The following is a 27338-nucleotide window of genomic DNA, read 5'->3' as shown; positions in this document are numbered from 1 at the left end:
GACCGCGGCATGGACGAACATGACATGTAGAATAGACGTGTAAACTAGGAATCATCTTTGACGTGGTCTTGGTTTCTATTAATTCGAAGATTGCTAACTACAATTAAACGGTGATTCAATGTTTGGACATAATATGGGTTTCCGAAACCATTATCAAGATAGTCTTGATAATATATGTCTAAGACTAGGAATCACAAGACGTGTAAGTTGTAAAGATTCATCCATCATGAATCTTGGCAAGCTAGTGGGAGCTATAAGCGTCTTATGAGAGAAAGATCAAATCGTTTGATTTCTCATAAAGATGTAAATGAATCTTTTGTTTACTAGGATTACAAAAGATTAGTGGGAGTTAATCATATTCCTAAATTTGAACATATATATGATATATTAATTTTGGAAATGAAAGGAATTCTTCTTCGTTAAAGTTATGACTTTAAACATTCTATAATGATAGAATGTATATGGGAGACATAGTCTAGATACATGGGATTGAAATCTATAATGATAGATTTCAAGATATAATTGGATTATCTCAATCCCTATCGATAGACGATATATGTAGGAAGTTTCTCGAATGATAAACTTCAAATGAAAGGACAATTCCAATCAAACTGAGAAATTACTCTTCTAAAAGGGAATGTACCCTTTTGACTCCCAAAGAAGCATAATGCGTAAATATAATCCTTTATGCATATGCAAAAAGGTGATATACATATTTCATATTGTATGAAAAACGTTGATATGAGTTGTACCAAGATCAATATAAGACGATATCAGTGCAAGCCCAAGATCAGAACCATGGCAACTATCAAGTGAGTCCTTAAGTATTTAAGAAATACTAAATGATAGATTCCTCAAGAATGAGGAAGAATTAGAGTAACACAATGGAAGCGTAAATGTATTAGATTATAAATCTAATATCGTATCCATCATTGGATGTCTTTTCATTATGAATGAAGAGATAATTGGATATCTCTTTATTATGACTAAAATGATATTTTGGTGGAAACGTTAATGTATTCCATCTTGCATGCAAAATATATCGCTATATAGAAGCTTACAACAATGTTGTTTGGATGGGAAAGTTCATTCATGAACTCTCCATTTGGTTCCAATCAGAAAATGTCTCTAGTGCACCCACACTACGACACTAATAGGGTGATAGCTCAAGCTAGGGAATCAAGGTCTCATCAAGATCCGAACTCAAATGAGAGATTGAACCACATGATTGAGAATCATGTATAATGGTGACGTCGTTATTCTCAAGGTTGCTTCTATGGATAACATATAGATATCTGTTGTCTAGGCGTACTACTCAGCCATTTTTGAAATGACTTCAGAAGAGGTATCATCACTGATGACCAAGCTGATTGGCTCTAATACAAGTGGGAGATTGTTGGAAATGTGCCCTAAAGCCAATCATATGATGATACTTTACGGACATTTTATATATTAAACTAGATTAGTTTAATATAAAGGACAAAGATTATTGTTTAAAGTCATCTCATATAAATGTTATATGCTTAAACGATAAGTCCAAGGAATATGTAATTGGGAGAATGTGACCTAAAGAAGTTAGATTCATGGGACCATTCTTTTTTGTATACATATCCTAAACGTTCCTGATCATATGATTGCCAATTAGGCATTGACAGCTCGTTAAGATCAGTACGTGTTATGTCTTCTCTTAGAGAGAGTGACTGGTCTCAAGTCATTGGTGTGACTGACACCAAGACAAGCATGTAGGTGATCAATAGAGAATGAGTCCACTAAACATGATCAACAAGGAGTTCTCATACTCATGTCACATGAGAACTCAGGATAATGCAAAGTAGTCATTTGACCTAAGGCATCATAGTTGTCTTATGGTTAGGTCATTGATCTTTGACTATGTCAAAGTCACTCCGTCAGAGGGTGTCCATGACATGGTTGGGGTTAAGTCACTTAGCCATGGAGGCAAGTGAATGCACAATAAAGGATCTCTAACCTTCAAACCGTTTGAGGGAGAATTCTCTATGATATGATTAAGAATCTCTGGCCAGAGTATGAATGAGATTTAGGAAGTTGTTCCAAATTATGTTCAAGGTAATCATATAAGTAAGAGAATCACATTGGATAGTATACATGAATAAACTATCAAACCAAACAATGTGGTCAAGAGTATTGTATTAGAGAAAGACTGTATTGCATTGTAATCCCAAACTGAATAAGTTCTCCACCTCTTTTGATTAGCTTGGGTAGCCATGACATACTGCTAGGTGTCACTTATGATTTGTGGAAGCCCTAAAGGTGTATAATCACTAAAGGGAAAATTGAAAGTAAGTTTCAATTCACAATCAATTTGAAGAGTTCTAATCGCCCACTACCTTGCTAAAAGGAACCTAATAGATCGTACACCGTGTAAGGTAGAGATTGAAAAAACAATGGAGATGAGTAAGGATAATTAAATGGTTTAATTATTTATGGCTAGGATTAATTAATATGTTAATTAATCAAACGAATAAGTTCGTATAAGCTTTTGAGTAATTATTGGACCTCAAGGCCCATTAGGCTTCGAACCTTCAAGCCTATTAACTTAAGTTGTATGACAACTTAATGACTAAAGACTCAAAAGGGCCCAAACAGCCCAAAGCCTTTAGAAGGCCGGCCATATCATGAATGAAAGTTTTTTGGTTCTTTTTGTCACTTAAGTGAAGTGACTATATAAAGGACTTTATAACCAAAATTCATTAGGGTTCTCTTTTGAGGAAATTGAAGAGAACAAAACTCTCTTTTTCTCTCTAGGAGGCTAGCCTCTTTGGAAGGGATTTACTAGTATCAATCCCCCTCCAAGGTCACTCATCTTTTCTTCAAGTCCCTTCTTGGTGTGGAAACTTAGAGGTTCCTTTTCTTGGGAACTTGGAGAATCCATTCAACCATCTTCCTCCAACAAATCCAAGGAGCTAAGAAGTAAGGAATGAATGCCCTCTCTCTTGGGTGAATATCCTTTGCTAAGAAAAGAGGTGCTTCAAAGGTATAAAAGTTTCTCAACTCTTTTCTTTAAGATTTGAGTTGAGTCTTGGTTCACCACAACTACTAGGCCTTGAATTTCACGGGTAAAGTTTTGTTTTTGAGTGCATACAAACATGATTCCGCTTTTAATTGTTAATTGCATGCATAGATGTTGCTCAAATGAACTTGTTTTCATAAAATTTTCCTTCAAGAAGGACCTGAAGGAGTCACTCCACACGTACGTCAAGATGTTCAAGGCGGAGAAGGTGAAGATCATCGGATGCAATGATAACATTGCAAGCTCAGCCTTTCGGAAAGGGCTCCTAGCAGATCGCCCACTTTTCAAAGAGCTAACCATGGACAAGAACTTGACCTTGGTAGATTCTTATGCTTTGGCAGAAAAGCACTACATCTAAAATGAGGCCAAATGCTCCTAGAAGCCACCTGAGCAGCCGCTCAAAGACACGGAGCCATCTCAGAAGAAGGTGGGCAATAAATTACTCAATGACAAGAACAAGCCAAGAAGCAGACGCAAAGACTAATCCCCAGCGAAATGAGGCTCTACACCTAAGGTGTACACCAAGTTCTGAGTCCTGATCAACCAAATCCTTTGTGACATCAAGGACAAGCCATGGTTCAAGATGCCACAGCCCATGAAAGGATATACCTTCAAGATGGACCAAACAAAGTACTGCGTATTCCATAGATGTCTAGGGCATGCAACCAATGACTGCATTGCTTAGATGAAGTACCTTGAGAAGCTCGTAAAAGAAGGCAAATGTGACCAATATGTCGACATACCAGCTGCTCGGCCGAGGCGAGAAGCAGATGCCGATGCCAAACCTTCAACCAAGATGATTCGAATCAACGACATCTTTTCCAAATTCGAGCATCTGGGGGCCACCAACAGTTCCAAAAAGAGAAATATCCAGCAGGCAAGATCGGTCTTTTAGGTTCAAGCCATCGATGTTGTAACTGGACCGATTGTTGATTTCACCGAGCAGGACGCTAAGGGAGTAGACTATCCCCACAACGACGCCTTGGTGATTTATGTTCAATTGCCCCACACTATCATTGACAGGATTATGGTGGACAACGGCAACTCAGTCAATATCCTACAACTGTCAATCATCCAAAATATGGGCCTGGAAAAAACGATCAGACGCAAAGTAGAGGTCTTAATTGAATTCAACAGACTTACCTCAACTGCCATTGGCACAATCACGCTTGACGTAACCAGTCTTCCAATTGTCTCATCGCAGACTTTCATGATTGTCAGCGACCCATCTCCCCTTAACGGGATATTGGGCCGACTTTGGCTAGTGAAGATTGTAGCTATGACCTCGATTGAGTATCAAAAAATCTGATTTCACATCCCAGGATGAGCAGTTGGAGAGATCAAAGATGACTAGGCCATGTCTAGGCGATGCACTGTACAAGTTCTCAAGAAGACGAATAAGAAGTCTTTCGCCTCCACATCATTAATGCTTCAATGTCAAATTGATTTGTTTTTTCCTTTTCATATTTATTCTATTATAATATTTTTTTATTAATTATAATCCACATCATTAATTTTTAGCCTCCACATCATACTTAATCAAGATTGTTAGATGTTATAAAATCGAATGGCTAAAAAGTAGTGTAAACATATCCCTTGGTCTAACCCCTCAAACCAAAAAAAGATGTAGTGTGTGAGATTTTTCTTCTTCTTCATTTAGAGCCAATGTGAGGTTTTTTTGTTTAAATTTCTCTGTTAGGTCTTATTTGGTGTTGGAATTGAAATGAATTAGATAACTCGTAAAAATTCAAGATACAATGAATGGAATGGATATCAACTCTAAACTTTGTCCAAGTTGACGGTATAACATAAATTGACCATGCACGAAACTTATCTCTTCCAATCTCTTTAAAAATGATGGGAGAGTTTTTATTACAAACGGTCCTTGAAATTAACCCACCCCATCAAGACAGTCCTTGAAATTGAAAATCAATCAATGTAATCCCTAAAAATAGATGTCGCAAATCAATGTGATCATCCGTCATCCGTTAAAAAATTTGTTATGTGCTGATGTGGTAAATAATTGAGTCCCATAAGTTTAATTAAATATTGCCATGTAGATTAAATATATTTAAATATAAATTTTTTATTTTTATATAATTAAATTTTTGAAAAATAAAAAATGAGTTTTAACAAAACACCGGTAGTATTCACTTTTAAAGAAAAATCACATTTTTACTTTTAACTGGCATTATTCACTATACCTTTAAAAACAAGATTTTTGGTTAAAAGAAAAAAAAAATTGAACTTTTCGTTAGTTTCCTAAATAAAAAAGAGAAAAAAGAAGAAGATGATGAACAGTTCATATCTTCTCTCTCCGCTTCTGCAAAAACCCTCTTCCCCATTCCCAATGGCTCACGTCTTTCGCTACCTCCACCGTGTTCCAGACTTCAGAAGATCCCTCAGGATCTTGTTTGACGACACTCCCATTTGTTTTCTCTCTCGATTGAAACTGTAAAGTTGCGGAATTAGAAATGGAATGGAAAAAACTCAAATTATCCCCAAATTAGAAAAGAAAAAAACTGAAATGGGGGAATTTTCAAGCAATCAGCCTAAACCCAGCAAAAAGAAAACTCAATTCACGAACAAATCGCAACAATTCACCCAGTGTGGTTGAAGGGCTGGTTAGGGTTAGGAATGTACGGCGACACTGAGAAGAGCTCAGGGGATATCGCTGGGCTTGTAGTTCAATTTCTTTTTCATTTTTTTTCATTTTTTATCATTTTTTTTTCAAGTTTTTAATTATAGAAAAATAAAAATTTTATATTTAAATGTATTTAATCCACATGGCAATATTTAATTAGATTGGTGGGATCTAATTATATGTTCCATCATCACATAACAGAATTTTTTTACGAAATTGTAATGGAATGATCACATTGATTTACGATATCCATTTTAGGGACTACATTGATTGATTTTCAATTTCAGGAACCATCTTAATAGGGTGGGGCAATTTTAGGGACCGTTTGTGAAAAAACCCAAATGATGGGATTGGGGAGGAGATAGGTTTTTATTGAGGTGTGAATTCCGCATGAGGGAAATGAGAGACTTTGTATGTGTTTATAAGTAATTAGGTTATTCATCATATTGTCAATTGGCTCAATTTTCTTCATGGTATCATAGTAGGTTGTCCCATGTGTAAAGCCTAACACCCACATCCGCTCCAGGTCACCCGCTTTGTGTTATTCATGCATTAGGCTTGAAAATTTGTCATACGTAAAATGATGTGTTGAGAGTATGAGCTTCACAGAAATAATGGACCTGCTTTTGCTTACAAGTAATTAGATTATTCCCCATATTGCTTTTATAATGGAACCTCAACTTTCTTCGGATTTTTTCATAACTAATTCAGCTTCTACTTTCAATTGATTTCTACGCACTAGTTTTCTTCTCTCTATTCCTTTTTTTTTTTTTTTCTTCAATCATCAGATTGATTGAATCAAAGAAGAATCAATAAACAAGAGCGAAAGAACAAGCGAGGGAGGAAATATCGGGATATGAAAATCACTGCCATGCAGTTAAACATGTAATATAGTCTGGAAGTTGCAGTAAGGAAAACAATATAGATCTCTGCTACCTCATATCAGCTGGAAGAAAATGATGGCAATTGCTTCCTTCATGGCCTATGCCTTTCCACAATGGACTGGTAGTCGATGCCGTTGAATAGTCTGGGCCAATTTTGAGGATCAGATTTTGGATATAGTGTTAGGGATTTGAAGCCCACCGTTTAGTATTGGCCTTTGGGTTTAAGTTTAAGGTTTGGTTAAGACCATTCGTCTTGCATTTGAAATTCCGTGTTCTATTCCTTTGTTTAGTAGTTTGAATGAGTTTAGTTTAGATTATTTTATCGTTTTTCAAAACTGTTCGACTTCACAAGATTTTTTTCTATTTACTTTTATTTATGAAAACGAAGGTTCGATTTCATACGAAGTTACCGGTTCAAGGCTTATGGTTTGGGAGAAGGGAACTCGAAGTTTGGGTTTCTGAGAACAAGTCATGAGTCGTAAGAGACCGAGTTTATAGATCAAGTATGTTGTTTGCCATTTTTTGCGAGTTGGACGCGAGTTTGTGGCTCCATGTTGGCCGAGGAAAGAGAATTGAATTCGAAATCCCGAGTGTAAAAATGAAAACTTTCGAAAACAATATTAAATTCTTGCTAACTAACTAAATTGGTTGAAACCATGACTTTTAACTCGGAAATCAAAAATACAATATTACTTGCTGTTTATGAGAGTAACTCAAATGAAACGAGTTCATTCTCACATAAAGTCCTGAGCCACTGAAACAATGTTAAGTGATCCTCACGGAATTCATTCTTTACTAAAAACAAAGGCGCCGCCTACCGCCACAAAACAAAAGCAAAAGGAACTGGTCTATTTTGGTCAATTGCAAAAGGCCAAGATTCTAAGGATTGGGAGTACTATAAAGTCAAAAAATAATGGAGTATGATTTCCTTTCTTTCTATTCCCATCCCTTTCTCTCTTCTTCTCTTACAGATTTTTTTGTCTTCTTCTTACTATTAAAAAAATATCACAAAACATTGATATGATTTAACTGAAACCGTTCAAATATAAAAGTTGAAAAGAAGAGAGAGGTTAGAAGGGAAACGAAACCTATTCTGAAAAAAAATTGCATTGGCTGAATGCCATGATGCGACCACGAGAGAAAAGGATTGGATCGAGTTTTCAATCCACGTGATGGATGACAACATGATTATGTGTCTATCACCTAGGTTCTTATTTTAATACATAGTTATGGACTATTCAGTACTAAAACATGATTTTCTTTATGTGTAATTAAAGGTTTTAAGTTTAAATATTGCGAATGAGGAATTTGATCGATACTAATTTAGAGTTCGTTTAGATATATTTTTGAAATAACTGAAAATACTTTTGCTGAAAAATATTTTTTGAACCAATTCTTAGTAAAAAATACAAGTAAATTCTGAATAAAATATTCCAAAAGAAATGATTAAAATTAAGATAGTGGTACAAAATGTTTGAGAGGCTTCACGAAGGAACCTATGTTATGCCTTACCCATATGGGACCCTAATTGTTTGAATTAGCATTAGATTATTGTTCGGTGATAATGAGATTCCACTAGGTTTTGAAAAAGAATATTCTTGTCCGATTTATAAGTAGTCTTTGTCATATAATATGGTATTCATCTCCAAGACTCCAAGCACCTAGTATATTTTCGTCATCAAATACCTCACAAATCACAATCCCAAAGTAATAATAATAATAAAAAAAAAAAGATTGGCATAAATTTTGCAACGTACATGTTCTCTAGATGAAAACATCAAATTGACATCAACCGTATTCATGAGAATTCATACAATTTGTGAATTGCTTTTTTTTTTCTACAAATACAAGCGTCTTTCTATATTCTTTTCAAGTTATGTTTTTTTTTTGGATGTACTCTAAATTATAATTTTATGATAGCTGGTGGAAAAAAAAAATCTCAATTTAAGAGACTATTCAAATTTATGAAGAAAAAAAAATTAGTTTGAGTGAGATGTTCTCATCAATTAAAAAGAAGATAGCTACAATTCCTCTCATGGCCAACAGTTTTGGCTAGCTTTCTTTGGGAATATGCTTAATTTTTGGGTAATGCTAGGGAGACTAAATTTGTAGATAAATTTTTAAAAACTAAAGGAAATGGAAGTTGATGATTTATTTATTACTTAAATGTTGATAAACGTGCTCATTCCTATTGGTGACACATCATTTAGTTTGCAAATTTAGTTTTCCTAACATTACTCTTAATTATGGAAAGTAGTTAGTGACCTTATTAACTCATTCATAAATCTTGGGTCAAAAACTTGCACACACATATACGTTTTCTACTTTTACGCCATTTTCAAATTTTGTTTTTGTTTTAAACAAATTTGATAAAACACATTCTAATACGGGCCGATCGACCCGGTAACCTTTCACTGTCGAGTTTATTTACTCTTTATGGGTTAGGTCTTTTAGTTAAAATGATCTTTGATGTTAGCATAATTCTTTATTTTGGCTGATGACAATAAAAATAGATAGAAGTGGTCCCTAATTTTGTTTATTCCGTGAAAAATCTGTCAATATCCTTGTTAAGTGGAAGAGTTGGCTTGACAAAAATACCCTTAAAAAGGTGGTCACATGACAATTCAATGAGGATATTAACATATTTTTCACATAAAGACCAAAATGATTTAGAGTGGACAAACTTAATGAGCGCTTTTATAGATTTTCATTATCATGGGCAAAAGTGATGAGTTATGCCTATCTCAAAGAACAATTTTTTTTTTATATATATATAAAAAGCTTATGAATTATCGACAACAAATGACTATTTTAGTAGATAGTCGAACCGTTACACTTTGTATGTGGATCCTTTAATGGCGTTGACCTTACTTTAATCCATCATTTAGCTTCCTTAATAACCAATTGCTTAACTTGCTGAGTAATACCTTAAAGAGGAATACAATATTTCATTCATTAAAAAAAAGGCATTATAAATACATATTGTGAAGAACTCGGCCCCAAAGGGTCTTTGCAAAGTAGATCTACAAATATTACAATAGAGCGTCATTAATCGCAAAGTAATGAGTAGACTTCAAGCACTCGTCAGAGCTCATCGAGAACCACAAAATTACACATATCAATTAACTGTTAAACCTCATGATACATATAGATAATGTGAGAATAAAAATCTCAAATCATATATTGGGACAAGAGTACGATGCCCATGAGTCTAATCGCATCACCTAATCACCGCCACGATCCCAAAACACCAAGTGAAGTAGATCAAGCAAATCAAACAGCTCCACCCTACACACGTAGATCCAAAAGAGGTAGCACACCAAAACAAAAATTAAAATCAAGCAACCCTCCTAGAGACAACTAGCAAACTCTCTTAAAGAGAAATCAAAACTCAACTCCAAGACAATTCCTAAAAAATATTAAACAAAAACAAAATAAAAGGATAAAATCATGTTGCCACTCTACATGCTCAAGACATCAGAGAGCCATATTATTGCAATTGCTAAACCCATGGTGTCATACTGGCTAAACCTGGTCCCAATACAATCAGACATCTTTAATGGTTTTCAGTTTCAACCTTATATCGAATGTGATGATTGAATTCAAAACCTTGTGGTTGTTATGTGTGTGGGCCAAAAGATGATGACTACAACGTTTCACGACAACAATTTTACACCTAACAAAGTAAACGAAAAGGAAGAGACCAAGAATGAATTTCAGAAGAATGTCGCCAATCCTAAAACCAAAGGCAAGGATCGGCGACAGAAAATTTTTTTTCTTTGGTTTTTCCTTTAGACTGCTAGAGTTTTCAATAACTTGCGAAGTAGGCTTTTATTCTCTATTTTTTCCCTTGAATGGCATAAAGTAGTTATCAAATATTTGTGGGTATGTGTACATTTTGCAATTAAAGAGTGTTGATAAACGGCCCACTTACCGTCTTATCTCCCGAATCACTTTTTAATAAAAAATTTAACACCAAGATTTACCCTTTGAACTCGATGAGATCCTCATCTATCAAGCTCTTATTCCTCGATAAATCATCGTTGTCCGCCGCCTCCACATACCCTTCAAGCAAAACCTGCTTCTTCTCTTTCGAATTCATACAAGAAACCGACAAGATCTTTCTGTTCACCATCTCCCTACAACTATCTCAATTCCTTTAAATAAATATTTTCTTCATTTTTTAATCTTCTAGTTTAATTATATATAATAGTTGTTCATAATTCTTCTAATTTAATCATATATAATAGTAGTTCAAACATTTTACTAATGAGATAATTATTTAAACAATTGAAAAATGAAAAATAAAAAAATTTGTATATGTTTTAGAAGTTATTTAAAAATAATAGTAGATGAAGAAAATAACATTTCAATTCTTAAATTTTTGTAATGGGTGAAACAATAATGCTCAGGAAAATAGAACAATGAGGTGGGAGTACAAGTTGAGAATGCCGACTTGGCGAATTCAGGACAAACGGACCAAAATAAGGACTTGGTTCAGTTCTCTCCGAAACACTCCGGACTAAATAATCTCATATGTTCACGTAAAGGAAAGAGGATCGTCTTCGGATTCTCGAATCATATTCGTTCATCGTATATCATGCGATCAGTTTTTTTTAAGTATTGTTTATATTTAACCTTAAATAAAAAAAATTTGCAATAATTTCTGACCACACGATATACAATAAACGGATATGATTGAAGAATCTCTAGGATTCTTCAGAATCCTCATTCCACGTAAAATCGTGTGGCTCAAACATTTATTTATTTTTAATTGGCTCCAAACGAAACGACATCGTGTCTCTCAGCCACGGCGCGTGCTCTTCCACCCCTTCCGCTGTCCCTCGTCCCCAAAACTTTGTTTCGCACATTATTACTTGAACGGCTGTCAATGTATGGTATGCAAACGGGGCGGGAGGGAATGGAATAAAACTGGATGAAATGGGATAGGACGGGACGAAACAGAAAGGGAGTAAAAATGTCCTAGGATGGAAACAAGAAGGAAGAAGAATGAGATAGAGATGTTATAATTTTGTGTTCTACGAATGTGGAACGAGTCGTTCCAGAGGGTGACGCGGAACGAAAATTCACCCAAAATTCGTCATGTGAAACAGTGCGTTTCACCCGTTTTAGCAGCATCAAACGTAGAACGGAATGCCTTGTCCCACTCCGTTCCGTCACTATCCTCATACCAAACGGTACCTAAGAGTCCAGAGAGAACAAATCCGTAGAGGATCCGAACCACTTTGGGCCCTGCTACTATATAATTTCTCATCTAAATACACCTGCTTGCGCTGCCTTTTCATCAGCAGCAAACAGGAGCCAGTTTCTCTCTCCCTTGAATTTCTCTCTCTATCAGAGAGCCATCCTCAGAAGCTTCTTGCAGAATCCTAGATTTGAATTGCGACTGTATTGTCAGATTTCCAGGTAAATCCTCCAATGAATTTACTTTTGGATTAGTTTAACACTACCTGCAGTTGCCAAGTTTTGATCTTTGGAGCCTCAGGCTGAAGTTTGATTGTGTTAATTACGGTGGGAGGTTGCATCTTGCATGCACAGTTTCTGGGTTTCGATTGATTCGATTCAATTAACATTTCAAACGTTAAATGTTTAATTTTCAGTTTTGATATCATGTGATAATGCTGTTTGTGTTATTGATTTTATGGGTTTTTTTTTTTGTATATATTTGTTTTGTTGGGCCATTCAATTATACAGTTTTGCACCTTCTGTTATGCGTGGAGTGTAGTGGCTGTGGTTGAATATTCTAATTTGTTAGTGGGGGTTATAAAGTTTTGATTTTTTAAGGGAAAGAAGGAAACGCATACGTGGAAAGAGAATCGAAATTATTAATGACATCGGTTTTTGACGCTTAGTGTTACGTTTTGGTGTTATTCATCTTCACTAGAAAGTGGGAAGTTATAGGTTCGACTCTTGGGATGGTGAGTTCGACACCAAATTATTATGGCAGGCCTATGTGTGGTCTTCGCGTAAATATATTGTTTGTATTTTTCTAATAAACGACAATATCTACACTAGGGGGCAGGGGATTGGATTAAGCCTCACAATGGGCTAGCAATAACATGGTTCAAATTTACCTTTGGCGAGAATTGAACTTAAGACCTCTCACTTACAAGTGAAGAGGAATACCACGAGACTGTAGGACTAAGTGACATATATTGTTTGTATTAAAAATAAATAAAAATATCATTGGTTTTAAACTTTTAAGAAGGTTGACTGAGCTTTGACATAGAAATTCAATGCAAGAAGTATATCATTTAGATAGGCCTTTACTAGGAGAGGGCAACAGTAGGTCTCTGGGATGGCTAAATTTTATCTGATTCCCTTGAATTTGTAAAGTATAGTTGACTGAGAGGTTGTATACGATTTTCCAGGGGTGGCCATGGTACTCATTTCACAGACGGGTTCATCATACTGCATCCGTACTGAGCTATTTCGGTATAAATCTGGACAAAATGTGGTTTTCAGTAGGGCAAACAATATAGAGGCGTCCAAGTTGAAGGAAAATTCCATTGGCTTCTCTTCTGTATCATATTCTTCTTCTAGGAAGACACAGATTTTGCATATAGACAATGCACGAGTAGGACAGAAACGAGGGCATAGTGTGATAGTTGCTGCCAGTCCTCCAACAGAAGATGCAGTAATTGCTACTGAGCCACTAACGAAAGAGGATCTTGTAGCGTATCTTGCCTCTGGATGCAAGTCTAAGGAAAAATGGAGGTATTTATTGCCTTATTTACAGTAGTGGTTTTGTTATGCGATTTGTTGTTAATTCAATGTGGATTGAAAGTCAGTGAGGATTCAGAGTGTTATTTCTGTATATCTCCCTCCATATACCCAGTTTGTTGGATAACTAGTCATAAGTGAAAATTCACACTTGCTCAATCCTCAGAATTGGCACAGAGCACGAGAAATTTGGTTTTGAGCTAAAGACCTTACGCCCTATAAAATATGAACAAATAGCCGAGTTGCTTAATGTTATTTCTGAGAGATTTGATTGGGAAAAAGTTATGGAAGGCGACAAAATTATTGGACTCAAACAGGTATTCTTCTTCCACTCTTCAACTTTAGATGATGCTCATAAGTTGTTTTACTTCCCTTGATTATCTGTCATACAGATGTTAATATTTCGAAACCCTTTGTAACTCATGCATCCTCATATTTCCATTTGAAATTAATTATCATGAAACCCATGTCATTTATTGTTTGTCATTTGAAAAAAAATATGACATTATGGGACAGGGTAAGCAAAGCATATCACTGGAGCCTGGAGGTCAATTTGAACTTAGTGGTGCACCTCTTGCGACACTGCATCAAACTTGTGCTGAAGTCAATTCACACCTTTATCAGGTCAGGAAAAACAACAGTACTTTACAATGAAGTGCAAAGTATTGTCATATTTCATGCATAAATTGATTTAAAGTGAAATCTAGCTGACAAATGAAGTTTCTATTTGTTGTTTTGTATTTGGTGAGTAAATTTGTTCTCTATTAACTTTTATTAGGTCAAAGCAATTACAGAGGAAATGGGAATCGGATTTCTTGGAATCGGTTTTCAGCCCAAATGGGGACTTAAGGACATACCTATTATGCCCAAGGTATTTTTGAATCCTCTTCTCAACCATATGGCAATGCACGAACCCATCTTTTGTTTAGATTGGAAATTGAGATGCACAGCCGCACAGTTGCTGAAGCATTCCTCTTTATTCCACTTTACTGCTTATTGGAAGGCTATAGAAGGGTTGCAGCTTTATTTGATGGATAATTTTTAATCATTTTCTTGAAACAACCTCCTATTAGTTTTATAATGAGAAAAGGAACACCAAAGCACATCACTCTTCTAAAGTAACTCTTGTCATTAGATGCTAATATCAAATGCTGCTTTTGAAATTTCATACTGTATTTACTTGTTATCCCAATTTGGTCTAGTAACAGCTTTAATAATGTCACTTTTCCTTGCTTTTATATACTTTGGTTACATGCATGGTGATTGAGAATTTTGGTTCAGGGAAGATATGATATTATGAGAAATTACATGCCAACAGTTGGCACCCTTGGACTTGATATGATGTTCAGAACTTGCACTGTACAGGTAAGATCTTTGTTACTAATCTAATCAGGTACTTTTGACGAATACTTCTTACACATAATTTTGTTTCATAATCTGGTATTCCATTGGTTTTGGTGAGGAGTCAAATATTTGTAGCTCATGCAAATCCTTTTTTTCCCCCCAACTTTTTAGGTTAATCTGGACTTCAGTTCTGAAGCAGACATGATAAGGAAATTTCGTGCTGGTCTTGCCTTGCAGCCTGTGAGGAATTGTGGTATCTTGTTTTGATGTAAAATTGTTACTTATGTGGTATCTAACCTCTCAACAAATGAAACAGATAGCAACAGCTCTATTCGCAAATTCACCTTTCACTGAAGGAAAGCCAAATGGTTTTCTAAGCATGAGAAGGTTTCTATTGTTCTCATGTTCTTGTCATATATATGCTATTAAAATTTTCTGTGGTGTCCGTATTATTTTTGGTTGAGACTTGGCATCTCTATTGATTTTTCTACATGTTGTAATAGCCAAATTTGGACTGATATGGACAATAATCGCACTGGCATGCTTCCTTTTGTTTTTGATGACTCTTTTGGGTAAGGCTTTTACTTGTACTTTATGAATTAGTACTTGCTTTTTGTGGCTAGAATTTTGTACTTCAGAATCCAAATATTTGATGATAGATGACATCACTTAGCATAGAAAGTTCAGCGTCTGTTAAAGAAACAGGTCCTTGATCTCCCTGTTATGCCTTATCTGCTTTTTTGTTTGTTCATTAATGTGCTATTCTTAAAAATCTCAGCCAAACAAATCAAAACCTGATGTGAGAACATTCTCTGATGTTTGGTCTGCGTGCAATTTTGGTTTTTGGATATACAACTTTTGGCTGTTTACCAAAATGTAGTCTCGTTGGTCATACTTTCTATCACTGCTCTATTTGGATGCTAAAAACGGAGTTATGTCTGGTTTGTGTTTGATTAATGATGTTTTTTTTTATGAATGGTTTTGTATGGAGAATTGAAATATGGATTACATGAATGGTATAATGAATTTAGAATGGTTCTAGATATATATATATTCGCTTAACTTCTTTTGTCTATACTATTTAGCTCTGCACATAGTGTAATGCTTGAATTGATTTCCAGTTGTAACTTTAGTGGCCATTTTTGTGTGGTTATTGCTTGCTTATTGAAGGCTTATTCGCCGTTCGAAGTTGTACAATTATCTATTAATGATTCAATTATTTTTATATGTATTGTTTATTTTATTTTATTTGATATGCAGGTTTGAGCAGTATGTAGATTATGCTCTTGATGTTCCCATGTACTTTGTTTATCGGAACAAGAAGTATATCGATTGCACTGGAATGACCTTCCGGGTTTCCATCTTTCCTTTACGGTCTTGTAATTTGAGGCTTTCTTCTGTAGTTATCTTTGTTTGAAGCTACTAATATTTTGAAGACATTGGTATTGTTATCTCCATACAGGACTTTTTGGTAGGGAAGCTTCCTTGCATTCCGGGTGAATTGCCAACCCTGAACGATTGGGAGAATCATTTGACAACTATATTCCCTGAGGTTGATGCTAGCATCAAATAATCAAATTACCACCTCATGTTTTCGAATGCTGTTCCCGAATTATACGATATTTATTTTTTCGTTCAGGTCAGGCTAAAAAGATACTTGGAGATGAGGGGTGCTGATGGAGGGCCTTGGAGGAGATTATGTGCTTTGCCCGCATTTTGGGTAAGTGACACTATACATAACCAGTTAATCTGAACTTATATGCAAGTCACAAGCGTACATTTTAAATATTTCACTTTTTATTAACATTATCTTCTCTTAATTACGTACAGATAGAACAAATATTTATCATCTTATATCTACCGGTGTTTCTTTTTTATCCTCTGTGTCTCATGTGTTGTCTGTGAAATGCTAAAACATCTCTGAATGACAGCTATCTAGCTTCTGCAGGTTACGCTATTAACTACTAATAGCCAGCAACATAAGCTGATAGTGATTTGTCTCAAACTTCAGGTAGGTATTTTGTACGACGAGGTTTCCTTACAAAACGTGTTAGACCTTACAGCTGATTGGACCCCTGAAGAAAGACAGATGCTGAGAAATAAGGTGATCCTATACAACAAAGCCCATTTGTTTGTAAAAGAAAGTATAAAACTCTTTTCATTTATCTTTGCCTGCATGAATTCAAACTTGTGTCATCTGAGCTCTATTCTAGACATTATGTGCGTTTGAAAAAGTTTGAGAAAAAATCACCCTGGGGAGTGGTTGACACTTGCACATACGGCGTATGCTGTCAGGTTGCAAGTTTTTTGCACTTGTTTTATGCCACTTTTGGAGCCTAGGAAGAGACATTTGGTGCTGGAATGGAATCAGGGAAATTAGAAGGCCTAGCCATTGTGGTCAAAGTCCAGCTATAGGGATCAAGTGATATGTTTTACTAATTTCTTTGCTAATCTTCTGAACCTGTGACCAACCTTCTGTCTTTCTGTTTTCTCCTAATAAAATCAATAGCGAAATTGCATGGCTTTGGAATTTGCTTGTTTAGCTTTCCTTCAAATCTATATTTATTTATGCAGTTTGAAGTTTGAACTACAGGATAAATTTCATACTTCTGTTGTTTATTAGAGATAAACCTCTTACATTTCTAAAAAGTGATTAATTTGCAAACCTAATTGTAAAGTTACTTTTAGTAGGTCCCCATAACTGGTCTAAAGACGCCATTTCGGGATGGATTGCTCAAGCATGTAGCTCAAGATGTTGTAAAGTTGGCAAGGGTAAATTGTGCTTCTCTCGGTGCTCTCTTTAAGTTTTTGTGAGCCTGTGTCTGCATGACTAGATTATGGCATCCTTTCTTCTACAGGATGGCCTAGAAAGACGAGGCTTCAAAGAAACAGGATTCTTGAATGAGGTGGCGGAGGTGGTTAGAACTGGTATGTAATGGGGAGTTCCTCTCGTATCTCTTTTGTTTTTCTATTTTCCCATATGATTGCGCTGTTGCACCATCTCTTTCGAAAAGCCAAGCCAACTTTCTATTATCGACCATGATGTGCACTATAGTTTCTATAGGTTTTCCTCTTCGGGGGAATATGGTGTTTACGTCGAACGTTAATTATATTGCAGGTGTAACACCAGCTGAGAAGCTTTTGGAATTGTACAATGGGAAATGGGGACAACAGATAGACCCTGTTTTCGAGGAGCTACTCTACTGAGGCACGAGGCGGCTTCAGCGGCGTCATTTTGTGTGTAAACCTTTTCAAATTTTCGGGTGTAATCCTATTTTCCATTTTAGCTGCTTTCAGTTTGTGCCTTTTACAGAGGAATAATTTGTGATGTAAATCTTAGGCATGGAGTTCAGCGTTTACTTTGGACCGAACATAGTCAAATCATTGTTCCGGTTTAGTCTTGGAAGGTTAAAATAATTCAAACTTGTTGAGATGAATCCATTTGAACAACCTAATGATATTTTGTGGGAGAGAATGAACACGAGTTCATCTTTGTTTCATCCCACTTGAATAGATCTGTTATTTGTTTTTCTTTCGTTATCCTGATGAACAAACCTAAGTCACGTATGTATTTATGCTATTCAGTGTAGTAAAAGTGGAAATGTCTCATGTCATGGTAGATAGTTCGATGCAGTGTTAAACTAGACACGCTTAACCACTTGGGCTCTGCTCCAAGCTCATTGCTTACGACGATGCATTTGTCGAGCTCTGGCATTATCAATCGAAAAGAAGAGGGTGGTTGTACGTGACAGGGGAAGAAGATCCAACCCTGATGTTAAATTCTAATCTGCGTATTATTTATGTTATTAATTCATATTTTACACTAAGTAAATGTAAATTATATTTTTTTAACAAAGACCAATTCATTAAGAAAATTAGAAACTACAACAAGAAAAGGGTCCAGGAAAGACTCCAGGACCCCAGCAGCTAAGCAAAGACCCCCCCCATAAGGGAATTCTGGCCCTAAGGCTGGGTAAGAAGACCAACAGCATAGCTCGAGTCGCCAGACTTTCGGACACATCCGTCTTTTGCAATGCGAGGCAACCCAATCAGTTGCCAAATTCACTTGGTGGGCATTCCAGAACCACTTAGCGGAGAGAAAGCGGTGCTGGAGAATCCAAATTTGACGAAGAATAGGGAAGATGGACCAGTTGGCAGCCCTTTTGTCTATCTATCCTTTTTATAGTCTACCGGGACAAGATGCATTTTGATTCCTTATACCAAATGGACTAGCTCATTTGTTCTTAAATACTATATGCTGCTGATTGTGATTTTATTTACAATCCCAGGTTAGTTTATCGTACTGATGAGTCAATATTATATTATATTATATATTTTACCCTATTCTTAGTATAATTTGGTAACTATTTTGATAGAATTTTGATATTTTGCTTTATATTTTCAATATAGGACATTCGACTTCATCTGGAGCAAAACATGATCAAACGCACGAATTTTGGAGTGATTCAAATTGGAGGACATTCGTGTGTTTCTTGGCTTGTTCATGTCAAAATTTGGGATTTTTCTACCAAGTGATTATTTTCTGCTGTTTAAATAAAAGAGCAGTGCGCGTTGCTGGAAAATGACGTTTCTAGGCTTAAATACAGTTTTTGGAGCCCAAGATGGCCACAAATGAGTTCGTGGCCTTCTGGAGAATTGTTCAGAATAGTCCAAACTTTAGATTCAGCTATTTTGGGCCAGTTTTAGAGTTGATATGAGTTCAAAACGTGGCTGTGCAGATTTCTAGGCGAATTTACCAAGTTAATTTAAGATTATTTTTCCTATTTTATTTCAATTTATTTAGTTTCCTAGTCTTATTCCAAGACCTTTTTACTAGGAGGATTTTATTTAGAGTAGTATAAATCAGCCTTTTGTCAGACCTAGGGTTTCTCTACAACGAACGTAAGATTGGGAGAAGACTTTGGGCAAAGCTTAGAGATTTTCATATTTTATTCTACAATGTGTTTTCATTCTTTTTCTAGTTTAATACAATTATGTTGATTTTAATTATGAATATGCGTAGCTAATTTTCTTTTGCTAGGGCGAAGCCTTGAGCTTTAGCATGAATATGTAATTTTTGTTTAATTGCTTATGATATTATGCATGCATACTTTGAATTATTAATCACTGTGCTTTAAACTGTCTTTGTGTCTTAATGATTCGCGATCATTAGGATGTTTAGATAAGTAATTGGATGCAATTTGGTCGGAATACCACCAGGGAATTGAGTATTGCTTCTTGTGATTAATAGTTGTAATTTCACCTAGGATGAATACCACGTCTTAGGGGTTGCATGGTTTTTCAAAGGGTTTTCACAAATCGTAATGAGTCATGCATGTTTATATTTGATATGAATACCACAAATGGATTGCATGTTTGATATATGTTCTACCTTGAATACCATGAGTAGAATATGCATTAGGAAAACCTAACCTTCAAAGTTGCATGGGTAATTCATAAGTAATTAGTAAATCTACATATGATTGTTAAGGGGATAACAGAACCCTAATGTAATACCCTGAAAAATTAAATATATGAATATGTGGAGAAAAATCGAAAATAAATCGATTTATGGGTATGAAAAATTGAATTGAGAACTTTTATAGTTTTGTTCCCTGAAATTGTTATAAATTATATTGTAACATTTATCGTTAAGTTGAAAAGATGAAAATGCCCTAGTTGGCTTAACATAATTATATGAGGACGTATTTTATCCTCACATATTTTATTGGATTTCTTTTCATATTTGGATAGAGGATAATCCTACGAGCGCGTAGGGAAAAAACCGTTTGTGAAAAGGAATTATAACGAAGAAGTTATTAATGATTGAAGTTGAGGGCAAAATGGTGATTTTACCATTAAATTGAATGGCTCCAGATTTTCTGGAGAAAATGGGTGTGCCATGTGTGTGGCTATGATGAAAAGGGAGGTAGAGAAAAGAGAGAAAGGAGGGATCAGATTGCCGAATCAGAAAAGGAGGAAATGAGGGGAAATGAGGGAGAAATGGGAGAGAGAGAACCATATCCCTTATGACCTGCCGACCCGACCCAGCCGAATTCTCCGATTCCGGCCATCGTTGACGACATGGCCGGTGTCAAATTACTCCTCTCTTCGAACCCTAGCGATGCCTCCATCAATTACACCAAAAAACTTACGGGTTTTGGCTTCTCTTCACTATGAAACCCTCAGTGCTGCCGGGGTTCATTGATAGTGATCTGTCATTTTTGAAAGAAATCTTGTCAATTTCCACCACCATTAGACTCCCCTTGAGCCCAGGAACAAATCTCAAGCCTTGGTTGGGGCAGCGGATCGAGGCCACCCAAATCTTTCCAGCGGTTCGAGGGTGATTCGAGGTGTTTTCCGGCCAAATTGGATTTCGGCCCATGTATGAAAGTTGTTCATCTCATTGAACTCTACAACCCTGTAAAATTTGGTAATTTTTAGAGTTCATCGGAATTTGGGGTTTCCGTTCGCCGGAAACTACCACTCATGACAGCATTTGGCTAGAAGACCGATGCTGCCTTTTTAAGCTAATTTTGATATTCTGAATCCATATTTGATATGCATTTGTTGTGATACACTTGTTGAACCTCATTAGTGATTGTTAGTCACTTGAATGCTTTTCGGAAGTGAGTTAGAAATTGAAATGTGAACTACGAAAGGCTTGATCCCGCTCCAGGGTACGTAGGCAGTCTAACAGAGTTTAGATGCCGCCTTAAATAATCGAGAATTACATTTTAGTTGAGAATTATTCTTAGATTGGAAAATTGATATAAGAGAAGTAAAGGGTAGTAAATTGAAAATATAATTGTTATGTTTTGGTAAGAGAATTAAAGTTATAGAACTTGTGGAATTAAGGAACTTAATTAAAGAGTCGTGAATATTGGCAGCTAAATAAACAAGAGTTTTAATTTGGGCCTATCAACAAACTTAATCCCCAAAAATAAATATTTCGAGGCCGGGGCGTTACACCTAGGCTTTTACAATTTAATTTTCAAAAGCTATTTTTATTTAGTTTTTTTTGTTACTTTATTTAATTATTTTCTATTAAATTCGTTTTTATTATTTTAAATCACAAAATCAACATTTCATCAAACTTTGTTTTAAATAATTAATTAAGATTTGACTTAACATAAATTGTTCATTCAATTCCTGCGGAAAACGACTTTACTTGAGCCGTTTATACTACAACTACCTTGTTTTCTTGCAAGTATTTTATGTGTTTTATCCCTACTTTTACAGGTGGTAAAAATCCTATCAAGAAATTGACCCTGTCGCCGAGGATTGTTTTAAATAATTTGTGTTTATCAACTCTTACTTAATTATTTTTGTATATATCTTTCTATTTACTTGATTTTTTTTTTTAGGTTACAAATTGTGCAACAATGGAATTTGTACCTCCTCTTGAATTCAATATACTGCCCGAAAGACCGCCTTTATGGGTCAAATTTGCAGAATGGGGTTTTTATGGATTTAAACGTACAATTTGTGCATTTTGCTGCTTGAAGACCCATGATATTTTGCAATGTCCCGAAAGAGAATATTTTCTAGATTATGTCAATATGAGAAACGACTCAAAAAGAAATTGGAACAATCCATATTCAGAGTTCTACACCCCAAGTTTGCAAAAGCATATTGAGCACTATTTTGAGCGGTTTAATGTGCCACATGAGCTTTTGGTAGAGGACAAGCTCTAAATTGTTGGAATCAACTGAGTTGTACATTGAAATAACCAATCAAGGATTTCTAATTCAAACATTAAACTGTGGGACAAGCTATGATGATCGAGAGGTTGGTGTATAGGAACTAAGGAGCCATCTGCCTGTTTTTCACACCCAAGAGAGGAAACAACACATGCTGATCCTGAAATCCTCCCAGAATCGAGTGCTACCCATGTTTATGTGCCACACGAACTTTTTCCACAAAAACTGTTGGACTGTGTTGAAACTGATAGGTTAGACATGGTTGTTCACACCGAGTTAGGATCTGCAAAATCACATAAAGTGCACCAGCAAAGCCAGTCATAATTGCAAAAATTAAGTGCAAGTCCATCAAGCAGACTACATTCTACAAGGGACATAAGAAGCAGCTTAATGGCAGCCCAATTCTCCATCACGAAATTCGGACAAAGCAAAAATTGTGGGTATTAAATACAAGATTGAAGTCAGTTCAAGGGAAACACAAGCATCGATGGAGGGGAACCTATTTGATCACAAAGATTCATCACATAGAAGGGCAATTATGAAGAATTCAACCATTGATAAACAACAACTCATTCCATACCTACTGTTGCTGTATGATGCTATCAAGAAGTGGTTAACTCTAAGAGAACAAGTGACGTGATACAAACCTCATTCCAATCTGTCTAGCTATAGACGTTAACTAAAGTGCTTATTGGAAGGCAACCCAATTTTTCTAACTCTTCTTTTTATTTCGTTTATTTTATTTTCCTGCTTTTATTCTTAATTACAAAAATCACAAAAAAATATAAAAAATCTGAAAATTGAAAGAAAAAAAATTGCAATTTTTAATTCTTGTTATTTTTCTTTACTTATCTAATTAGGTTTTTTATTTGTGATTGCAGGCTGCATTTGGAACTGATTCGGTCTAATCTCAACTACGTGTGGATTCATACAATCACCGTTCATTCACCAATTTACATGACCATGTGAAAACCTATAATACATGCATGATTCTACAATCGGGGATCCAAGTGTGCAGAAGGGTCCATATATCGTAGATCAAGTTTTGCGCAGATTTTCCCTGGCTTTCATAATCAAGAGACATGCAAAATAAATTTAGTCATACATGATACATGGACACAGAGACAAATTCCAAAGGGCGGTATATTGATGACTCGCATTATCCACATATCAAGTGACTACCCTTCACAGATTCAGATGAATAAACAACGAAATAAGTTTGGGGGTTGTCGGCTATTTACCTTCCTTTTGGATCTGAAAATCATGGACTTTGCCAAAACTGTTGTGCCATAAATCGGTGCTTGATTTCTCTTTGTCACTTGAGTTTCCTTGCATAGATAAAGACCACATGCATGTGTTAGTTTTGGTTTATTTTACTGCAATGCACAAATCGAAACTGAAACAAAGAAGTTTGGTGGAGAGTTTTACCTTTGCGCCTTTTGGCTTTTGGATCGGACGGAAATGAAGCCTGCAACTTTGTTTGCAGGCATGACGAACTCCATGAACCTCTTTGTTGTGTTATAGATGAGAGAGAGAGAGAGAGAGAGAGAGAGAGAGTGAGAGAGATATCTCATCTTTGGAGAAATATAGAGGCTAGAGGTTTGAGAGCAGTTTGCCTCTGGGCTAAAGATGACTCTCAGCAATGAAAAATGATGGCAATGGGGTGTGTGTTCATTTGTATAGTGGAGCTTTAGGGTTTCAGTCACCCATGTGTATTGCACGTGTTCCAGGCGTGTAACTTCTGTTTGTGGTGTTTGCAGGCTGGTTTTCAAATTAGTGCATGGATCTTCTCAGGGCCCAGTCTTTTGGTTGCAATGGCTGCCACTCTTGCTCCATGTTTCCTTGCATCAGGCCCCATGTCCAATGTCAGGTCACATTTTCAACCCAGGTGCATTCTTTTCTTTTATTTATTTATTTATTTATTTTGTCACTTTTCATTTCGTTTTTGTTGTTTTTCTTTACTATCTTTTAAATTATTGTTAGGTTTAGTTAGGTTTTGGTTTAGTCTTTAATTTTCTTTTAAGGTGTTTCTTTTATTTTATTTGTTTTCCACACCTTGAGGACAATGTGTGATTTAAGTTTGGGGGTGGGAAATAAGAAATTTTAGATTTTTAATTTTTGAGTCAAATAAAATTTTTCGTTCTTTTAAGTTAATATCCATAGTTTATTTTAAACATTATAACAAATGGACATGGTGAAAATTAATCCCGTAGTAGAGTATTTTCTATTTATCGTTGCTTAGACACTAATTCATGAGTTATACTTTGAAAATTTGCACATTCACATCAACATGGTTTGTGGGGAGTGAGATTGAAACACTTACTTTTTGTCTAAGTGTATTTTAATTTTTTTTCTTAGTAAAGTGAAGTTTAGTATGTGTTACAAATAAAGTAATAATTGTTTCACCCGAGACTTTGCTTAGTAACCAGGCCAGTTCTGCCTGATCAACAGTTATTCTTGCGTCAAATGGTAGAGTTTTGGCATGGGGCAGGGTGGTTAGTTGGTTTTGTAGCCTTTTCAGCTCGAGTAAGTAAGTCCTTAGGGGTGTTCTACACCTAGTGCCCCAAAGCTCTTGTGGTTTGGGAGTCATTGACCTAAAGCTCGTTACATGGGTTGGATCGAAAGCTTAAGTGAACTAACATTGCATGACCACTACTGTTATTGAAAAAAAAAATTAAAAAGCAATATATATATATATGATAGTTATGTTTCCAACAAGTTTGTGTGAAGTGTTGAATAAAAGGACGAGGGGTAAGTGTTTTAGTCGAGTCTTCTTAGCTATGTTGATTCACTTTACACCAAAGGAAGTTTGTGAATTCTTTTCTAATTGATTTTAAATGGCTTAGACTCTGTGGTGGGATTAGCTGGAACTTTTGAAAAGATGTTTTGATTTTTAACGTTTTCTATGGATTGCAACTTTGAAGGTGAAATTTTTGTCATTTATTTTTTGTTTAAGTTTCTAGTTTGTTAGTTTTTATTTTTATTTTCTAGTTTTATTTTGCTTGAGGACAAGAAAAAAACTAAGTTTGGGGATATTTTGATGATTCAATATTATATTATATATTTTACCCTATTCTTAGTATAATTTGGTAACTATTTTGGTAGAATTTTGATATTTTGCTTTATATTTTCAATATAGGACATTCAAATTTCTCTGGAGAAAAATGTAATCAAACGGACGAATTTTGGAGTGATTCAAATTGGAGGACATTCGTGTGTCTCTTGGCTTGTTCGTATCAAAATTTGGGATTTTTCTACCAAGTGATTATTTTCTAGTGATTAAATAAAGGAGCAATGCGCATTGCTGGAAAGTGACGTTTCTAGGCTTAAATGCAGTTTTGGAGCCCAAGATGACCTCAGATGGGTTCATAGCCTTCTGGAGAAGTGTTCAGAATAGTCCAAGCTTTAAATCCATCTATTTTGGACCAGTTTTGGAGTTGATATGGGTCCAAAACGTGGCTGTGCAGATTTCTAGGCGAATTTACCAAGTTAATTTAGGATTATGTTTCCTATTTTATTTCAATTTATTTAGTTTCCTAGTCTTATTCTAAGACCTTTTTACTAGGAGGATTTTATTTAGAATAGTATAAATAAGTCTTTTGGCAGACCTAGAGTTTCTCTAGAACGTCCGCAAGATTGAGAGAAGACTTTGGGCAAAGCTTAGAGATTTTCAGATTTTATTCTACAAGGTGTTTTCATTCTTTTTCTAGTTGAATACAATTATGTTGATTTTAATGATGAATATGCGTAGCTAATTTTCTTTTGTTAGGGCGAAGTCTTGAGCCTTAGCATGAATATGTAGTTTTTATTTAATTGCTTATGATATTATGCATGCATACTTTGAATTATTAATCACCGTGCTTTAAACTATCTTTGTGTCTTAATGATTCGTGACCATTAGGATGTTTAGATAAGTAATTGGATGCAATTCGGTCGGAATACCATCGGGGAATTGAGTATTGCTTTTTGTGATTAATAGTTGTAATTTCACATAGGATGAATACCACGTCTTAGGGGTTGCATGGGTTTTCATAAGGTTTTCACAAATCGTAATGAGTCATGCATGTTTATATTTGATCTGAATACCATAGATGGATTGCTTGTTTGATATACGTTATAACTTGAATACCACGAGTAGAATATGTATTAGGAAAACCTAACCTTCAAAGTTACATGGGTAATTAATAAGTAATTAGTAAATCTACATAGGATTGTTAAGGGGACAACGGAACCCTAGGCTTTTACAATTTAATTTTCAAAAACTATTTTTGTTAGTTTATTTTATTTTGTTAGTTTATTTAATTATTTTCTATTAAATTCGTTTTTATTATTTTAAATCACAAAATCAACATTTTATCAAACTTTGTTTTAAATAATTAATTAAGATTTGACTTAATATAAATTATTCATTCAATCCCTGCGGAAAACGACCTTACTTGAGCCGTTTATACTACAACTACCTTGTTCTCTTGCAAGTATTTTATATGTTTTTATTTCTACTTTTGCAGGTGGTAAAAATCCTATCACGTACGATGAAGTTTTCCTACAAAATGTGCTAGATATGATAGCTGATTGGACCGCCGAAGAAAGACAGATGTTAAGAGATAAGGTGATGTCAAATTCTGAACGAAGCTCATTCTTCTGCAATGGTTAATAAACGATAATATGAAACTTAAAATTTTGGATGATTGTATCTAATAGTACATGTCCAGGATTGTGTTCTAAGTTTTCTTTCTTACCTGTTTGTGCTGTCTTGGGGTTGAAATGTTGTACCAAACTAATTGCATACTGTGTTCTTCCAAAAAAAAAAAAAAAAACTAATTTTATACTGTATAGCTTTGGGCTAGGAAAAAGGAGACCAGCTTGAATATGTCAAATTTGCTAGACATCTGGAAATGGCGACACGTGGCGTTATGAAACGATAAAAAAAATTAATTCCTCTCTCTCCCCACTTTCTCTCTCCTCTGCCC

The 27338-nt window shown here is 35.4% G+C and overlaps 1 protein-coding gene across 7 annotated transcripts; it reads left to right on the top strand.

Moving 5' to 3' along the window:
• The first annotated feature begins 11453 nt into the window (after nt 1-11453).
• Nucleotides 11454-18178, top strand: LOC103403980 (glutamate--cysteine ligase, chloroplastic-like). 7 transcript variants are annotated; one of them, XM_008342833.4, is made up of 16 exons: nt 11454-12004; nt 12970-13315; nt 13488-13638; nt 13838-13945; nt 14100-14192; nt 14603-14686; nt 14837-14905; nt 14982-15052; nt 15169-15237; nt 15926-16019; nt 16128-16217; nt 16305-16385; nt 16677-16769; nt 17357-17437; nt 17524-17593; nt 17784-18178. In XM_008342833.4, exons 2-16 carry the CDS (start codon nt 12978-12980, stop codon nt 17870-17872), a joined length of 1581 nt encoding a protein of 526 aa, XP_008341055.1. In that variant the 5' UTR covers nt 11454-12004; nt 12970-12977; the 3' UTR covers nt 17873-18178. The 7 variants fall into 7 exon arrangements, with proteins under 7 accessions (XP_008341055.1, XP_008341054.1, XP_008341053.1 ...); XM_008342832.4 differs by having other exon boundaries at nt 16614-16769; XM_008342831.4 differs by having other exon boundaries at nt 16605-16769.
• Nucleotides 18179-27338: the final 9160 nt, after the last annotated feature.

The sequence above is a fragment of the Malus domestica genome, chromosome 06 (assembly GCF_042453785.1).
Source record: "Malus domestica chromosome 06, GDT2T_hap1".
NCBI classification, from domain to species: Eukaryota; Viridiplantae; Streptophyta; class Magnoliopsida; order Rosales; family Rosaceae; genus Malus; species Malus domestica.
Note: the sequence above shows the minus strand (reverse complement) of the source record. Positions and strands in the feature narration are given on the sequence as shown.

Coding starts and splice junctions, on each gene's coding strand:
- LOC103403980 (XM_008342831.4), top strand. CDS start 12,978: ATGGTACTCATTTCACAGACGGGTTCATCATACTGCATCCGTACTGAG. Junction 15,238..15,925: donor GTTTTTGATGACTCTTTTGG/GTAAGGCTTTTA, acceptor TTTGATATGCAG/GTTTGAGCAGTATGTAGATT. Junction 17,438..17,523: donor ATGTTGTAAAGTTGGCAAGG/GTAAATTGTGCT, acceptor TTTCTTCTACAG/GATGGCCTAGAAAGACGAGG.